This window comes from Lagenorhynchus albirostris, chromosome 15, assembly GCF_949774975.1.
Source record: "Lagenorhynchus albirostris chromosome 15, mLagAlb1.1, whole genome shotgun sequence".
NCBI classification, from domain to species: domain Eukaryota; kingdom Metazoa; phylum Chordata; class Mammalia; order Artiodactyla; family Delphinidae; genus Lagenorhynchus; species Lagenorhynchus albirostris.
Genome location: NC_083109.1, coordinates 87,633,638 through 87,649,145, shown reverse-complemented (window position 1 = coordinate 87,649,145; position 15,508 = coordinate 87,633,638). Strand labels below are relative to the sequence as shown.

The 15,508-nt window shown below is 54.7% G+C and overlaps 1 protein-coding gene across 2 annotated transcripts in view; it reads right to left on the bottom strand.

Annotated features, from left to right (window-relative positions):
- The window catches only part of PRKAR1B (protein kinase cAMP-dependent type I regulatory subunit beta), an 85,987-nt gene that overhangs the window by 63,744 nt on the left and 6,735 nt on the right, over positions 1-15,508 (bottom strand). For both annotated transcript variants that reach the window (XM_060123463.1, XM_060123464.1), the window contains exons 2-3: positions 8,591-8,761; positions 6,012-6,103 (exon numbers count right to left, since the gene is read on the bottom strand). In XM_060123463.1, coding sequence (XP_059979446.1) covers positions 6,012-6,103; positions 8,591-8,761 — 263 coding nt within the window. The remainder of the gene's footprint in view (positions 1-6,011; positions 6,104-8,590; positions 8,762-15,508) is intronic.

Genomic DNA, 15,508 nt, shown 5'->3' with positions numbered 1-15,508 from the left:
CTACTCAACTCTTCAGCAGGGCTCTGGAGGGGCCCACCCAGGGCACGAGGACATCCCGCTCCAGCCCCAACTCGGACATGTGCTGCTTGGCCTGGAGCAAGGGGCAAGGGCCCTCCCCTCACTGTTCACTGAGACAGGGCGACAAGCCAGCCTCCCAGAGTCCTTCCTGCTGTGTCCTGAGGCCCAGAGTAGCCCATTTACCTACCTCAGGCCCAGGATGGAGCAAAGAATGACTGTGGAGTGGTCTCAGGGCCAAACCAGCCCCTTCCTCAGACTAAGCACTGAAGGGCGGAGGGGTCTGGCTATGGGCTCCATCTGATGGCCAAGCCAACCTCAGAGGGGCAAAGCTGCATCCAGAGAGATGCCCACTAACTTAGCCCTACCCACAAGTCAAAGGGCCAGAAAAATGATGATGGTGATGGTGATGATGGTGATGGTGGTGACAATGGTGATGATGGTGATGATGATGGTGATGGTGATGATGATGGTAATGATGGTGATGGTGATGAAGATGGTGGTGATGGTGATGATGGTGACGATGGTGATGGTGATGGTGATGATGGTGATGATGGTGACGATGGTGATGGTGATGAAGATGGTGATGGTGATGACGGTGATGACGATGGTGATGATGGTGACGGTGGTGATGATGGTGATGATGGTGATGATGGTGATGGTGATGATGGTGATGATGGTGACGGTGGTGATGGTGATGATGGTGATGGTGATGATGGTGATGATGATGGTGATGATGGTGATGGTGATGATGGTGACGGTGGTGATGGTGATGATGATGGTGGTGATGGTGATGATGGTGATGATGGTGGTGATGATGATGGTGATGATGATGATGGTGATGATGGTGATGATGGTGGTGATGGTGGTGGTGATGATGGTGATGATGATGGTGATGTTGACGGTGATGGTGGTGATGATGATGGTGATGATGGTGGTGATGGTGATGGTGGTGATGATGGTAGTGGTGATGATGGTGGTGATGGTGGTGATGTGATGATGGTGATGGTGGTGATGGTGATGATGGTGATGGTGATGATGATGGTGATGATGGTGATGATGGTGATGATGGTGACGATGGTGATGGTGATGACGATGGTGATGATGGTGATGACGATGGTGATGATGGTGACGATGGTGGTGATGGTGATGATGGTGATGATGATGGTGATGATGGTGACAATGGTGATGGTGATGAAGATGGTGGTGATGGTGATGACGATGGTGATGATGGTGACGATGGTGGTGATGATAGTGATGATGGTGATGATGATGGTGGTGATGATGGTGATGGTGATGATGGTGATGATGGTGATGATAACGGTGATGATGATGGTGATAATGGTGATGATGGTGATGATGGTGGTGATGGTGATGATGGTGGTGATGATGATGGTGATGGTGGTGGTGGTGGTGGTGATGATGGTGGTGATGATGGTGATGATGGTGATGGTGGTGATGGTGATGGTGATGGTGGTGATGGTGGTGACAATGGTGATGATGGTGATGATGATGATGGTGATGGTGATGATGATGGTAATGATGGTGATGGTGATGAAGATGGTGGTGATGGTGATGATGGTGACGATGGTGATGGTGATGGTGATGATGGTGATGATGGTGATGATGATGGTGGTGATGATGGTGATGGTGATGATGGTGATGATGATGGTGATGTTGACGGTGATGGTGGTGATGATGATGGTGATGATGGTGGTGATGGTGATGGTGGTGATGATGGTAGTGGTGATGATGGTGGTGATGGTGGTGATGTGATGATGGTGATGGTGGTGATGGTGATGGTGATGATGGTGATGGTGATGATGATGGTGATGATGGTGATGATGGTGACGATGGTGATGGTGATGACGATGGTGATGATGGTGATGACGATGGTGATGATGGTGACGATGGTGGTGATGGTGATGATGGTGATGATGATGGTGATGATGGTGACAATGGTGATGGTGATGAAGATGGTGGTGATGGTGATGACGATGGTGATGATGGTGACGATGGTGGTGATGATAGTGATGATGGTGATGATGATGGTGGTGATGATGGTGATGGTGATGATGGTGATGATGACGGTGATGATGACGGTGATGATGATGGTGATAATGGTGATGATGGTGACGATGGTGGTGATGGTGATGATGATGATGGTGATGATGGTGGTGATGATGATGGTGATGGTGGTGGTGGTGGTGGTGGTGGTGGTGATGATGGTGGTGATGGTGATGGTGATGGTGGTGATGGTGGTGAAGGTGATGGTGGTGATGATGGTGGTGATGATGGTGCTGGTGATGATGGTGGTGATGGTGGTGATGATGGTGATGGTGATGATGGTGGTGATGATGGTGATGGTGGTGGTGATGATGGTGGTGATGATGGTGATGATGGTGGTGATGGTGATGGTGGAGGTGATGATGGTGGTGATGGTGATGATGGTGGTGATGGTGATGATGGTGGTGATGATGGTGGTGATGGTGGTGATGGTGGTGATGGTGGTGGTGATGATGGTGGTGATGGTGATGATGGTGATGGTGGTGATGGTGGTGGTGGTGGTGATGATGGTGGTGATGGTGATGATGGTGATGATGGTGGTGATGATGGTGGTGATGGTGATGATGGTGATGATGATGGTGGTGATGGTAATGACGGTGGTGATGATGACGGTGGTGATGGTGATGGTGGTGGTGATGGTGATGATGGTGATGATGATGGTGGTGATGGTAATGACGGTGGTGATGATGATGGTGGTGATGGTGATGATGGTGATGGTGGTGGTGATGGTGGTGATGGTGATGGTGGTGATGGTGATGGTGGTGATGATGGTGGTGATGGTGATGATGGTGATGATGATGGTGGTGATGGTAATGACGGTGGTGATGACGGTGGTGATGGTGATGTTGGTGGTGGTGATGGTGATGATGGTGATGATGATGGTGGTGATGGTAATGACGGTGGTGATGATGATGGTGGTGATGGTGATGATGGTGATGGTGGTGATGATGGAGGTGATTATAATGATGGTAATGATACGCCCACGGACAGTATCTCACTCTATCCTCACTGCAAGCCTCAAAGTAGGTTTTATTACCCTCATTTGACACTTGAGAAAACTGAGGCTCTGCCAGGTGCTGTGGTTTGGCCAAGAGACACTCTTCTTATTTAGGGAGTGGAAACTGAGGCTCCAAAGTATCCACACAGACCCAGAGAAAGCCTTCGAGAAACGCCGACTAGAAACGCCGCCCCACCCAGAAGGAGGCCCGGCAGTCTGGGGTAGGGGCTCTGTCCCTCAGCCACGTTGCATTGCATTACCTTCTCTTAAGGCAAAGGGCTGGAACACAGTCTTCGCCTTGTCTCCCCGCGGATGCGGCTCCACGCAAGCTGAAAACACTGACAAGAGCGAAAGCACCCAGTCCTAGACCGTGGGGTCTTTTTGTCCCAATCCTGCATTTAGCAGGAGGGATCATAGAGCAGCACGTGGCTTCTCCCGCACGGATTCGCCCACATGGATATTCTAGTACCCTACTCATGCCGGGAAGCAGAGGGAGCAGCAGGCAGCACCCACAGCGAGGCTCACCAGGCGCCCTGCAAACTTGGAAAGAACTGGGCGGCACGCGCCAGACCGCAACTGAGCAGAGACAAAGCTGCGAAGCCCAGCGTCCAGCGCACTGAGAGAAGCAAAGGCCCTGGATGCCGCACCGGGAGATGTCACGTGGAAGGTCAGGGGACAGCGTCTCCCTGCCCACGGCCTCTGGAACCCGCTTCCTGAACCGTCAGCCCGTCTCTTTAGAAGCCGTAGCCAGAAACGGGAGCCTGTGCGGGCTTCGATCTGGAAAGTGAGTTTTCCTCTGTGCAAAACAAAAGATCTAAAGCAGACGCTTCCCGTGTGAAAGCTTTCTTTCCAATCCAGCCTGGAAAAGAGGAATCTTAATCCAACCATCTGCTTCCTCCACTTCTTGTCCACCTGGCTCTCGGATGCAGTAAAGTCTGAGGCAGAGGGAGCCGTGTGGCTCTGGGAACTTAGGGCCGAGGGCGCAGGACTCCAGCATACGTTTCCTGGACACACACACCCGGAACGGCCCAGAGAGGGAGTCCAGCTCAGCTGCCTCGGCCAGGCTGGCCCTAAGCTAAGACTTTCTGAACCTGCTGCTACCTGGGAGCTGGAAGGGGCCATGAAAGGGTGTGACCTGCTGAAAAGCATTGTGATTCTGAGTCCAAACCCTTTTGTTCTGGGCAGAAGAGTCCAGGCCAGTGAACCACTGAGCAGCTTCCAAGGCCATGAACTGAGCAAAGTGTCACCAGTAATCAGAGAAACGACACCCTCTCTCCTCAAACGTGAAATAAGGCGATCGTACCCGGTGTGTCCGGGGCAGGGGAAGCTAACTCAGCAGAGGGAGATGGGGGAGGGCGACCGCGAGGTGTCTCACACGTGTCCACCTTCCGTGGATCCACCAGGAGCCGGCAAGTGCTGGAGAGCAGAGGGCGTGGTGAGGCTGACTCCCCCAGGGAGCGGGCACGGACGGATGGGTCCAAGACGGAGGACCGGCCAGCCCCGCCCCTGCCCCGTGCCACGGGCTTCTGCAGACAGGGCATCTCCACCTCAGCCTGGATCACAGCCACCCCGCCTGGGAAGTACGCTGCGGGCGAGGAGGGACCACCCCCAATTGCAGGTCCTCTGGATGTCCCTGCGGCCCTCCTGGGACCAGCCAACACAACGTATCAAAAGCCTAAAAACCCACACTGGCATGCCAGCCACCCTATCTTGCAGAAGCATCATTCCTCACTCTTCACTGAGACCCCGCACCATGGGAAACTAGAAACGTCCACAGGGACTTGGGCAAGGGGAGCGGTGGACAAACCGACCCGTCCCTTGGTGGAGCTGCACGTCCACAGCCACCGCACAGTGGCCACACGGGAGGCCCCTGGCCCGCGCCACGGAAGGTGCGTGTGTCCCACCTGTTTCCACATGATACGCACGCGGAGAACGGCCTGGAGGGGCCAGTCCGGGCCACGGCTGGTGGTCACTGTGGGGAGGGGGACGCAAAGTGGCCTCTTCTCCCTTCACTCCGCGTATCTGTATGTCATCTGCACATCTCGCATGGACTGTTCTCAAAATGTGCTCGGTTATTCTAATGAAAAATCACCGTTTGCCAAGAACGGAAAAAAAATTTTTTTTCAAACATCATTTACCCTTTGATCCACGTCGAGGAGTTTATCTTAAAGAAACAGACAAGTACTCCCGACGAGCATACGAGTATGGGCATGTCATCAAAACACTGTTTATCATAAAAGATGCAAACAGCCACGGCAGGAGAGCAGCCACATCACACAACCCTACAGAAACGGGGACCACAGACCACGAAAGCCTTTACTGACAAAGAGAGACGCTCACCACCTCTCAAGTGCGACAAACTACGGAGAACGTCATTCCGTTTTGTGACAATACAGGGTTACGGTGTGTGCACAGATTAAATCCTGAAGGACTGCCCCCAAAACACTCCCAGTGATTATTTTTGCTTTGTGGCTTAACGTTTTCCAGTTTTCCCAATTATTTACATGCTCGCCATTGCCAAGCAGAGCATCCCAGCCCCTTCACTGCCCCCAGGCCCCTCCCTGGAGTAACTCTCGCCCCCACCCCACATCCACCCCTGAGGCCCTTCCAGCCCGTGCTGAGCGCCACCCCAGCTCAGTCACCCTCCCTCAGGACCCCGTGCTCCGCGGACAGACGTGCATTTCACCCGTAAGCCCACGAGGCAGTGAGTTCAGCTCGGGCACGGCAGGCCCTCTGCAAGCAGAAGAGAAGTCTTGCCGTGACAAGGTTGGCCTGCGGGCACTTTGGATCCCAACCCAGATTTGAGGCGGCAGCCCAAGTGTACACAGCGCTAAATTTCTAGAGGCCACCCCCGCCCCATGAGCCCGTGCTTCCAAAACTGACCCGTGTCCCCTGGAGTTGGACATCCCACCAGCCCCATTCCCGCACCTACCTTCTCTCGTTGTCGTCCAGGTGAGCAAAGAGCACGTTCTTGGAGATGGCTTTGGCCAGTGCCGTCATGGTCTTGTAGTCCTTGGGGATGACCTGCGGGGAAGCCCAGGAGAGTCAGACCTGTGGGCACCCTGGACCAGGGCCTGGACCCAGCTAGCCCTTTGGACCCTCCTTGACCCCGAGAAATCGGGCCACTCAGCCTTCAAGGTGTTATTACCAGTGAGGGTAGACAGAAATCTTGAAATGCTAGCTGCATGTCACAATTTTTGGAAATCTGAAAAATAAAGAAGAGACAAGGGGCCCAGAGTGACCTGAGAATTGGCGTATCGTCCAGAACTCGGGGTCTTGGTAGACTGACGCCGGTGGGCTTCAGAGCCTGTAAAAGATGCTACAAGGGGGCTACCCTGGTGGCGCAGTGGTTGAGAGTCCGCCTGCCGATGCAGGGGACGCGGGTTCGTGCCCCGGTCCGGGAAGATCCCACATGCCGCGGAGCGGCTGGGCCCGGCTGGGCCATGGCCGCTGAGCCTGCGTGTCCGGAGCCTGTGCTCCGCAACAGGAGAGGCCACAACAGTGAGAGGCCCGCGTACCGCAAAAAAAAAAAAAAAAAAAGATGCTACAAGGCCTCCAGGCCCTTGGATTATTATGTCTTTTGTTTTTATTTCTTTACTCCACTGGTTTTTTTTAGGTAATAAATATTTGTTGAAATATTTGAAAACTGGAAAAAAAAAAAAAAAAGATACCTTGACCCAAGGCTGGCTCCACCCTTTCAGGTGGTTATGGAAGGGGTGGGTAGGGGCCTGGACCTTGTTGGCTAAAATGTGGATAAAAAGTCATCCCCACGCCCGCTGAGACCAGCCTGGAAAGCTCGAGGTGTGTCCAGTGAATCAACGCCCAGCTGACGACCAGCACTGGTATTTCCAACGCCAAGATTCCTCCCTCAAAAGACACCGAGGGGAGGCTGTCTGCACCGGCACGTGACCCCCACCTCGTGCTCAGCTGCCCCGAAATCTCTTCCAGGCTGGGGGCGGGTGGTGACGTCGGGACCCCGCATGTGGGTACGCCACATCTAAAACCATGGAACCCTTTACAAAGGGATCCCTGAGGGGGCAGGATGGAGCCCCTGAAAAGCCACCCCAGCTCCAACAGCTGTGTAACAGCTCGGACGTGCAGGCCTCGAGAGGAAGGCCTCTTCCTACACGCTGCACCCCTCCCCTCCTGTAACACCCTGGGTTACTGTGGTGACACGTCACACTTAGGGAACCAGCTGGGCGCCATCCTAGCAGCTAAACCCACATGTCTGTCCTGTTTCCTTGGTTTTACCCAGATCCCACCCAGGCCACATGCAGTCGCCGTGGCCCTTCAGCCCCTCTGGTCTGTGACAGTTTCTCCGAGGACGACTGGCAGTGATTTTGCAGAACGTCCCTTCGTCTGGGTTTGTCTGGGGATCTCCTCCGGGCTGGACGGAGGGCTTTTAAGCTGCACTCTTACTGGTTTTATTCCCTGATTATAAAAGGACTCAGTACCGGGGAGGGACTGGGCATGGTTGTTTCATGGGGACAGAGGTTCAGATTTGCAAGATGAAAACGTTCTGGAGATGATGGCGGTGACCGTGGCACAATGGTGAGAATGTGACCTGGTTGCTAAACATGGTTAAAGAGGTGCTGTGGCCCAACTGTCCCCAAATTCACGTGTCGAAGCCCTAGCCCCCATGGTAAGGTGTTTAGTGATGGGGCCTCGGGAGGTGACTGGGGTTAGGTGGGCCCCCAAGACAGGATCCGCACCCTCGTAAGTCGAGACCCAAAGATCTTGCGCTCCCCACCCCGCCCGCCACGTGAGAACAGGCGAGAAGGCGGCCGCCTGGGGGCCAGGAAGAGAAGAGGGTTCTCACCAGAAACCCACCCTGCCGGCACCTGGATCTTGGGCTCCCAGACTAGAGACTGTGAGAGGGTAAACATCAGTTGTTTAAGCCGCCAGTCTTTTGTTACGGCAGCTTGAGCTGACGCAGACGTCAATTCTACTACGCACATTTTGCCATATTTTAAAATAAATGTTTGTAATAGGTCAAAAAGTAAAAATAAAAAGAATTATTTAAAGAGTAAAGCTGGCTGTAGAAATGCGTAAGATGGAATGGCAGGCATGTCCAAGGCAGGGCTCAGGGGCACATGCAGCCACCAGTGCTCTCACATCGGGGAGGCCCCTGACAAAGGTGTGCCCTGCTCAGCATGAGGGCCGGAGAGAGAGGGAGGGTGACGTCCAGGGCGGGGGCGGGCTACCCCCAGGCGGCTCTGAGGTTGGGGTCCAGCCTCGAGGGTGAAGCCAGGAGAACAGGACCCACGAGGCCCTGGACACGGGGCTCCTCCTCCCACACCCCACGACCTGGCCATCCCGCCCTGTCCCCAGCCTACTGGGGTCACAGAACCATGGGGTGGGTGGCCCCAAGAGAGCCTCAGGCAGGTGCGCACCGGGCTCAGGCCAGCAGGGACCACGACGACCTTCTGGAAGAAGAAGGGAGGCCAAGGCCCCAACGCCTGGGATACGGGCTGGGATGCAGGGCGGGGCGGGGGGGGGGTCGAGGCCCACCTTCCGCACGTAGGACACGGCATCCTCCTCTGTGTACACCTCGGCGCTCACTCCCCCACGCCGGTGCCGGGCTTGCACCACCGGGTTGGGCGGCGACGGGGACACTTCCTCATCGTGCGAGTCCGACTGGGAGGCTGACTTCTGCTGCGCCAGGATCTGTCGGTTTTCTTCCTGGAGGGGGGACAACGCAGAGCGGGTGAGAAGAGAGGCCATCTCGGCAGAACCCCAGAGTCCGTCCCGGGAGGTCACGGGGTCCCAGGAAGGCCGGGGACCCAGCGCGTCCCAGCCGGGCCCGCCCGACCCGCCTCCCTGGACTTCAAGGCTACCTCCAAGCCCACCTCTTCCCAGCCCACAGCCCTGCCGGCCACAGAGCCCTGGCTCCAGAAGGCTTTCTGTTCCTTCACACTTTGAGCAACGTGTCAAAGTTGCTACCAGACCCCAGAGCTCAGCCCACCGGGTCCAAGGCCCCGGCGAGCCTCTGAGGCCCCCCAGCCCCACCGGTTCACCCGAGGGCAGGAAGTGCCCCCGCTCTGCTCACCAACGTGCAGGAAACAGGAGGTGGGCGCGGAACAGGGAAGCAAACCTCTCGTCTTCTTCCCGCGCTTTTCATTACTGCTTTTTAAAAACTCTGTTTACACACAGAGGGCGCAAAACCCAAAAAGTGCAAAGGTACATGGAGTGACGGGGTCTCCCACAGCCGACCCTCCAGCTCCACTGCCCCAGAGCAACCTGGCGACCAGCTGGTCCCTGGATGGGACCGGGCTTCCCAGCACACGGCCCCGGATGGTCACAGGAGGTACCAGCTCTATAAGCTCTTGCACCTACACACGACCCTACACAACAGCCAAAGCCAGGAGAGCAGCTCCGACTCACGCCAACATACACAGGGTCTTCATCCAACACCCAACGCTTCCAAGGCTGAGGAACAGCCCCAGGTGCCTCGTGGGCGGGAAGGAGGGGTTTCCCTGACGGTCAGCTCTGGACACACCAGCAACCACCGATCGCCCCAGAACTGCCTTCCAAGTACTCACCTCGCCACTCCTCTGTTACCGTGACAACAGTCATTCTCATCCTTTCTGAGACCAGCGCCAACATCTCCCTGGAGCCAGGAGTCACTGGGTTATTTCCCACCCTTCGTGAATTACTGGGTGACACGCCAGAAATGTGTTATTTACATTGTACGTTAATTCTACTCAAAGTTAAGACTGTCAGTAAGACTCCCACTTTTATGGAAATCATTACAAACGTCACTGACTGTTCTTGTAAACCACGAATTTTCACTATCAATAGAAATGTCAGTTGCATCTCAAGTGAGAGACTCTGGGCCTTTGCTCTTAGAAATTATTAAAAATAAGAACAGTAAGGGAATTCCCTGGTGGTCCAGTGATTAGGACTCCGAGCTCTCACTGCCGAGGGCCCGGGTTCAATCCCTGGTCGGGGGAACTAAGATCCCACAAGCCGTGTGGTCAGAAAAAAAAAAAAGAACAGTAATATATACAAAAATGAGTCAGTGGGGTCTTAAAGCGGGATTTGGGAGACATGAGTGGGAAAGGCCCCTGCACTGCAGCGTAAACTGTTTATAGTGACACCGGGGCTCTGCCAGCGCGCAGGAGAGAGGAACCAGCAGAGGCCCCGGGCCACCAAAGGACGTCCGGAAGGTCAGGCCATGTGGGAGTGCCCAGGCTCGGAGGTGACGGTGACACGGGGCAGAGACGTGGGCAGTGATGAAGGTGAGGTCGGGAGGAAACGACCCCAGGCTTCCCGTAGAAGCGAGGGAGCCAACAGGCGCTTGTCTCAGCAAACGAGGGGACTTCTCTTCAGTTGAGGTAAAGTTCACACAACATAAAATTAACAATCAGCCATTTTAACGTATGCAAGCCTGTGGCATTCGGTACATCCACAATGTTACGCAAACCTCTCTAACAGCTAGATCCAAACGTTTCATCACCCCAAAACACCCAGGTACCCCGTTGGCAGCCCCTCCATGCCCTCCACCCAGGCCTAGCACCCACTAACCTACCTTCTGCCTCCATGGATCCGCCCATTCTGGACATGGCCACGGACAGAATCAGACGGTACGTGCCCTCCCGTGTCAGACTTCTCCCACTCGGCACACTGTCTTCAAGGAGCACCCACGTTGTGGCAGGTGTCAGCACGTCTCTCCTTTTGGTGGCTGAATCGTACTCCGCGGTGTCACATCTCGATGCTCCATCAGCGAGCTGGTGGACATGGGCTGGCTCCATCCTTTGGCTGCTGTGAGTAGCGCTGCCATGGACGTGAGGGTGCACGTGTGCGTCTCGGTGCCGTGTTCAATTCTTGGGGATACCCCTGGGGCAGGAATGCTGGGTCCCACGGGGGCTCGTGCTCAGCTCAGTGAAGAACCTCCCAGCGCTCTCCGCCAGCCGCTCCCAGCAGCAGTGCCATCCCCCAACACCCTTTGCCACTTTCTGTGTATTGATTGGTTTTGATCTGGCCGACGTTGAGTTGGGCTCTGGACACACTGACTTCGAGATAACGGAGCGACCTGGCCTTGGGAATGGCCCACAGACCCTACAGACAGTGGCTGACCCAGGGTCCGCAGTCACGGTGAGGACCCCAGGCTCCCTGTGCAGCCACCAGAAGCCATTTGTCTTCAAGAAAGCCGCGGCCCAGGCCTTGTTTTCTTGGACCAGTAAGCAGCCCTGTCCTGGCATGGAGATGATTTTCCGTCTCTGGCAGCAAAGGGTCAAATGAGGCAGGATACAGGTGGTTCAAAACACGAAGCCACTTCAGGGGATTTTGAGAGGACACGGGGGGGGGCGCCAGGAGCCAGGGCCCCCCAGGGCGCAGTGGGATGACCGCCCCGGGCTCTGCCTCGACCACGCCAGACCGTTATTTCTGGATGGCATCCCTCTCCCACCCCGGGAGATTCCGGGAAAACCTCTAATTCTCAGAGCTCCCCTTTCCTGCCTCCTGTTTTCATGCTGCTGAGCTGTCTTGGCTGTGAATGGTAGAGGGCACGGGGTCAGGACAGGCGATCAGGCCAAAGGAATCTTCATAACAAGAGTGTGGGAACAGTGTTTCCAGAAAGCTCCGCGGCCAGAATCTGCCCCGAAACGCGTAAGGCAGCTCCAGGGACCGTCCCCGTCCTGCCCTCGGGACCCAGAGCTCCGGGGCCATGAACGACGTGCTTCATCACCTTCTGACCACGTTCTACTACGCGAGGGGTGAAATGCAGGCTTCCAGCCTGAGAAGAGACAACACGGAGGGGGGTCTAGGGAGACTTTCCAGAACTGAGCTGACCCCCCCCACACAACAGCACACACGCCTGGGAGCCTGGGACAGTGGAATCCCTCCCCTCTGCTCCCCTCCCTCTCTGGCTGGGCAAGGACACCGGCTGCCCCATCCCTCGTAGGGGATTCCTAGGGTGAGGGACGTCCCGCGTAGGGGATACCTAGGGTAAGGGACGTGTCCAGGGCACCCAGCCACCCAGCGGCAAGGCAAGAAGAGAAACACAGAGCTTCGATCATTTATTGAGCACCTTCTGTATACCAGGCCTCAGACAGAAAATGCAACAGGGAAAAAGGCATAGTTCTTTCACGAAGGAGGTTACTGTTAGAGCTCAAACAGGACAGAGACGGTGGTCACAGCAAGACAACGGGTGAGCACCACCAAAGGACCAGGTACAAGGGGCTGCACCAGCAGTGGCAGGCTCTTAGACCATCCTCAGCAAGGAGGAGTCCAAGAGGGCTTCCTGGAGGAGATGCCTCCTGAGTCCACCCAGATGAGAAGAGCTGAACCAGGGGACGTGGGCAGTTCTGAGCTCACCCCTTGCCCCCCTCCTCCCCAACCTGTGGCAAATTACAGTTCGTGTGTCTCTTCATGACGTGGCAGCCCTCTCCAATGTCTGTTTCATCCATCTCTTCAGAGTCAGACTCTGATTTTATTGTCTGCTATTTCTTCGATTTCTGCTTCATTAACTTCTGCTTTACCCTTATAATTTTTCCTTGTTTCTGTCTTGCTGTCTTCCTCTATTCCTGGCTTCTCAGGTGGCACCTGGGCAGTAGGTTGAAAAGGGTCCCTCAAAAATTCATGTCCACCCAGAACCTCAGAGAGTGGCTTTATTTGGAAATAACTCTTCACAGATACAATCAAGTTAAGACAAGATCATCCTGGATTAGAGTGGCCCTAATCCAACGATGGGTGTCCTTATAAAAAGAGGAAGTTTGGACACAGACATACAGGGCCGAACACAGGGGCAGTCTGGTGATGCGTCTGCCAGTAAAGGGCAGCCCCCAGAAGCTGGGGGGGTGCGGCGGACCCCGCCCCCCGTCAGAGCCCCCAGAAGCGACCACCCCTGACAAAGCGTTGATCTGGGGCTTCCGGCTTCCAGAACTGTATGGCACCCGAGGAAACTACGACACACGGCTCATTAATTTATCATCTGATTTTCTAATGAAGCTATAAATTTTCCCTAAGTACCAATTTTGCTGCATTCCACATGTTCTGACACGCAATGCTCTTATTGTCACTCAGCCTAAATATTTCCTCATTTTTTTTTTTATTTCCTCATTTTTTATCATGACCATCTTTAACTGATAAGCCGAGCAAAAGCTCACTATTGATTTCCAAATGTATGGAGGCTTCTGGCTCTTTCTGGATTTTTCTGGCTACCTTTTTATTAATAATTTGTAACTTTATTGGGTTATAGTCAAAGGATTCGGTTTCTGAGTGAGAAAAAGACTTAAACTCATCCTGGGATCCCTTGAAATAACATGTTGCACTGGGTACTTCATTCTCAAATTCTAAAGTTCTGATTTACACACACCTTTCCAGGATCTCCGATGTGACCGGATGAACACAAGGCAGATGCCGTGTCCTCCCCAGTCACACAAGCTCGGATGGGAAACGCTGTGCTTCCCAGGGAGCTCACCACCACGTCCTCAGCACCCGGAACAGCGCCCGGCACAGAGCAAGTGTTCAGTAAATATTGGTGAGATGAATGAATGAATGAATGAAACCTTTTGGGAGAACTGGTATAACTATCAGTGGGTGCTCTGAGCTTCATAATTCTATTTCTTAAAATACACCCTAAGGAAACAATGAGAGACATCAAAAATATATCTGTACCAGAACGGCCCTTGCAGGGCTTAAAAAAATTTAATCCAACAAGCAACAATAAGAGATTGCTTAGGGCTTCCCCAGTGGCGCAGTGGCTGGGAGTCCGCCTGCCGATGCAGGGGACACGGGTTCGTGCCCCGGTCCGGGAGGATCCCACAGGCCACGGAGCGGCTGGGCCCGTGAGCCATGGCCGCTGAGCCTGCGCGTCCGGAGCCTGTGCTCCGCAACGGGAGAGGCCGCAACAGTGAGAGGCCCGCGTACCGCAAAAAAAAAAAAAAAAACAGCAATGAGGCACCACTACACACCTATCGGGACAGCCAAAATCCAGACGGTGACGACACCAACGGCTGGCGAGGGTGTGGAGCGGCAGGAACCTCATCCGTGGCTGGTGGGGATGCACAAGGGCACCGCCACTTTGTTTTTTGTTTGTTTGTTTGTTTTTGTCTTATTTTGTCTTGTTTTTTTTGCCGTGCCACACGGCTCGTGGGATCCGAGTTCCCCGACAAAGGATTGAACCCGGGCCCTCGGCGGGGACAGCGTGGAGTCCTGACCTCTGGACGACCGGGGAACTCCTGGTGCAGCCACTCTGGAAGACAATCTCGTGTCTGTCTTCATGCAACCCAGCAATTGCACTCCTGGTATTTATCAAAATGAGTTAAAACACATCACATAAAAACCTACACCGAAAAAAAAAAAAAAAACCTACACACGGACCTGTATAGCAGCTTTATTCACAATTGCTAAAACTTGGAAACAACCAAGACGTCGTTCAGCAGATGATCGATAAATAAACTGGGGTCCATCCAGACAATGGAACATTATTCAGCAATAAAAATAAATGAGCTATTATTAAGTCATGAGAAGACTTGGAGGAAGCTTAAGTATGTATCACTAACTGAAAGAAGCCAGTCTGAAAAGGCTAAACGCTGTAGCTAGAAAAGGCGAAAACTATGGAGACAGTGAAAAGATCAGGGGTTGCTGGGGGCTGGGGGGGTGGGGGGAGGGGCGAACAGGTGGAGCAAAGGGGATTTTTAGGGCAGTGGCTACTCTGCGTGACGCTATGATGATGGAAACATGTCATAGGTTTGTCCAAACCCACAGAATGTACAGCAAGAGCGAACCCTCAGGGGCGCCGTGGACTTTAGTCAATAGTAGCGTATCAGTGGTGGCTGTCATTCCCTCGAAGCGCTGGTTGGTGCTCTGAGGTCCGTCTGGGCCTGGGGAGGACCCCGGCCACCAGTGTCTCCAGCCACCCCTGCACCCCCAGCCTCAGCCTCCCGCAAAGCTCGCTGCCTCCACCACCCTCCAGCAGACCTTGGGACCGGCTGCCCGGTCTAAGAGCGCCCAGGACCCTCCCACCCGCACTCAGAACCCTGGGAACCCCAGCCCCCGCACCCCAGCTGCTCTGCAAACCCTCCTCATTCCACCTTCCCAGTGCCCCACCCACTCGGCCTCCCGGACGCCTGCCCCTCAGTGAAGCAGACATCGCGATGACCAGGGAAGAAACCATCGGGGCCAACGGCATGGGGGCACCCACTTTCTTTTCCTTTTTAATTTCAAAGACTTGGTTTCCCTAAGTAGTTATAGGTTCACAGCAAACATCACAGGGAGGCACAGAGACTTCCCACACGCCTCTTGTCCCCTCGCTCGCACACCCTCCCCGGGGCCTCTCTACGCTGCAGAACGGGAGCCGCCAGAACACGCCCAGACTACAGCCTGGACCACCGGTCCCCGCGCCCTGCCACCTCCAGACGGCCTCCCGCCCGCCCCGGCCTCCGGCCCACCCAGCGCTCCAGCGACCGCCTCCGCGGCTCCAGC